The sequence below is a fragment of the Musca autumnalis genome, unplaced genomic scaffold (assembly GCF_047663935.1).
Source record: "Musca autumnalis isolate F117 unplaced genomic scaffold, ASM4766393v1 scaffold_1, whole genome shotgun sequence".
NCBI classification, from domain to species: domain Eukaryota; kingdom Metazoa; phylum Arthropoda; class Insecta; order Diptera; family Muscidae; genus Musca; species Musca autumnalis.
Window position 1 is genome coordinate 173,701,918 of NW_027411644.1, and position 2,349 is coordinate 173,704,266.

At 31.6% G+C, this 2,349-nt stretch overlaps 1 protein-coding gene across 1 annotated transcript; it reads right to left on the bottom strand.

Annotated features, from left to right (window-relative positions):
- Positions 1-1,355, bottom strand: LOC141390961 (26S proteasome non-ATPase regulatory subunit 9). The gene is made up of 3 exons (XM_073963885.1): positions 1,079-1,355; positions 657-1,001; positions 1-590 (listed from the first exon to the last, which is right to left on the bottom strand). The coding sequence occupies exons 1-3, from the start codon at positions 1,178-1,180 to the stop codon at positions 372-374; spliced, it is 666 nt and encodes a 221-aa protein (XP_073819986.1). The 5' UTR covers positions 1,181-1,355; the 3' UTR covers positions 1-371.
- Positions 1,356-2,349: the final 994 nt, after the last annotated feature.

Consider the following 2,349-nt stretch of genomic DNA (forward strand, 5'->3'; position numbering starts at 1 on the left):
GGAACTAATACTTCACGATACGGAAGTCAGCCGAAGCAAAACAAATTTGATTTTTATTCTCTTTTTCGGTTTCTGCTCCATACAAACTAAGCCATTCAAAATTCAAAAAAGAAATCAACCACAATAATAAAGCAAAGATTTTAGTAAACAAGTTTCTGGAACATCTGAGATTTCTATGATCGGTTCTTAAAGGTCAAAATATCAAAAAACTTTAGAAAATATTTGATTTTTTTTACAGAATCTTTACAAATTAAACCAGAATTTTTACAACATTTTTGAGAAATATTTTAGGGACAGTTATACAATATAATTTTTATGGTTCCAAATACATATTTTCTTATGAAATTATAAAAAACACACGAATTATCAATTTAATCAACCAGGACTATATTGCAACCCAATAAACCATTGCCCGACCATCTTTGTGGTATTAATATTATATCAAGAATTTCATTGTTGCGTAAAACCTTTAATGGTATCCTTTGGTCGCGTTTGTGGCTTACAACATTTCCAATGGTTGATAGTTGTTTGTTAAAGTTGTCTGCATTAACTGTACCAAATTCAGCAATCCTATCTTGGCTACGAAGACCCTGGAAATGTAGAACGAATCATATACATAAATATTAAAAAACCCAATTATCTCTCTCTGATATTACCGCTCTTTCCGCGGGTGATCCAGCATCAACATGTGTTATCTTCACAATGGGTATTAAAGGTCTTAACCCATTTACCGAAGCATCCATTTCCTCAGAATTTTCACTGGATGAACTGCCATTAATATTTAATTCCGAAGTTTGCTGTGTTATTTGTTGTTGTTCATTTTGTCTGGTTTCAGCATGTAGTTGGTGCATTAGTTCTTCAATCGATTTCATCAGAGATTTGTGATTATTTTGTAAACAAATTATCTGTTGCCGGGCCTGACGAACTTTATATATATCAATGTCATTGCGCGGAAATCCTTCCGCATCCACTAACGGCCCATGCATACCGACATTATCATTCTGTGGTAAATAAGTATGGATAAGTATTCGAAAAATTGCACAATCATATTATTGGAAGATTTAAATTATTTTCTCACCTCCACCAACACGCTTCCATATGCATTAATTTGTATTTCCAAATTTTCTTTTTCCGACATAAGTTTTAACAACTTATCCTTTGTTGTTGCTGGACCAATCATATTATTTGTTTTATTTTTTAACGCTAAATTTCAAGTATATTTTTGTTTATATGAAGAAAATGTTTACAAAGTTGAGCTGAGCTGTCATATGTTCAACTTCTTCTTCTTGAAAGTCTTTCAGAATGATTTAAGTCCATATTTTCATTAGGCAATTTTCCTTGCGGCAATTGTCTGTTTATCGGGGAGATAGGGTATTGGGTAGAGCTGGCAAAAAATCGATGGCACTATCGATAATATCGCTTATTATTTAAAAATTCAATATCGATAGATAGTTTTGTCTATCGATATTATCGGAATAGAAACCCCTAACCTGAAATAAATAGAAATTTCGCTGTAAGTAAGTCCGTAGTAACACGTACACTTTTTTCGGTTAAATAAAATTTATTTTTTACATATTTTAAAAAATAAAAGCAGTTGTTTATTCTCCTTTACATTTCTGCGAACTAATTTTGCATAATTTCAAGAAAATCGTTGAAATTTCCGCCATTTTCATTACCAAATTAATGGCGATGACAACTTAACGATAATATCGATAGCAATCGATATTTTAAAACATTATATCGAAATTATCTAATGTTGGGAATATCGATGGTTTGCCATAGAGCTGGCAAACACTATCATGCATCGACACGCATTAGAGCTGGCAAAAAATCGATGGCACTATCGATAATATCGATTATTATTTAAAAATTCAATATCGATAGATAGTTTTTCCTATCGATATTATCGGAATAAAAACCCATAACATGAAATCCATTGAAATAAATAGAAATTTCGCTGCTTTTGGGTTATGTGTGTGTAAGAAAGTAAGTCCGTAGTCACAGTACACATTTTCCGGTAAAATAAAATGTATTTTTTTAAAATTTTTATGAAATAAAAGCAGTTGTTTATTCTGCTTTACATTTCTGTGAACTACTTTTGCATAATTTCAAGAAAATCATTGACATTTCCGCCATTTTCATCTCCAAATTAATGGCGATGACAACTTAACGATAATATCGATAGCAATCGATATTTTAAAACATTATATCGAAAATATCTAATGTTGGGAATATCGATGGTTTGCCAGCTCTAACACGCATAACAAAAAATAAACCAAATTTGTTCTCCGATACAGAAATTAAAACCCGAGCACTCATTTTTTCGTTCGTACTTCATCAACGTCGGCA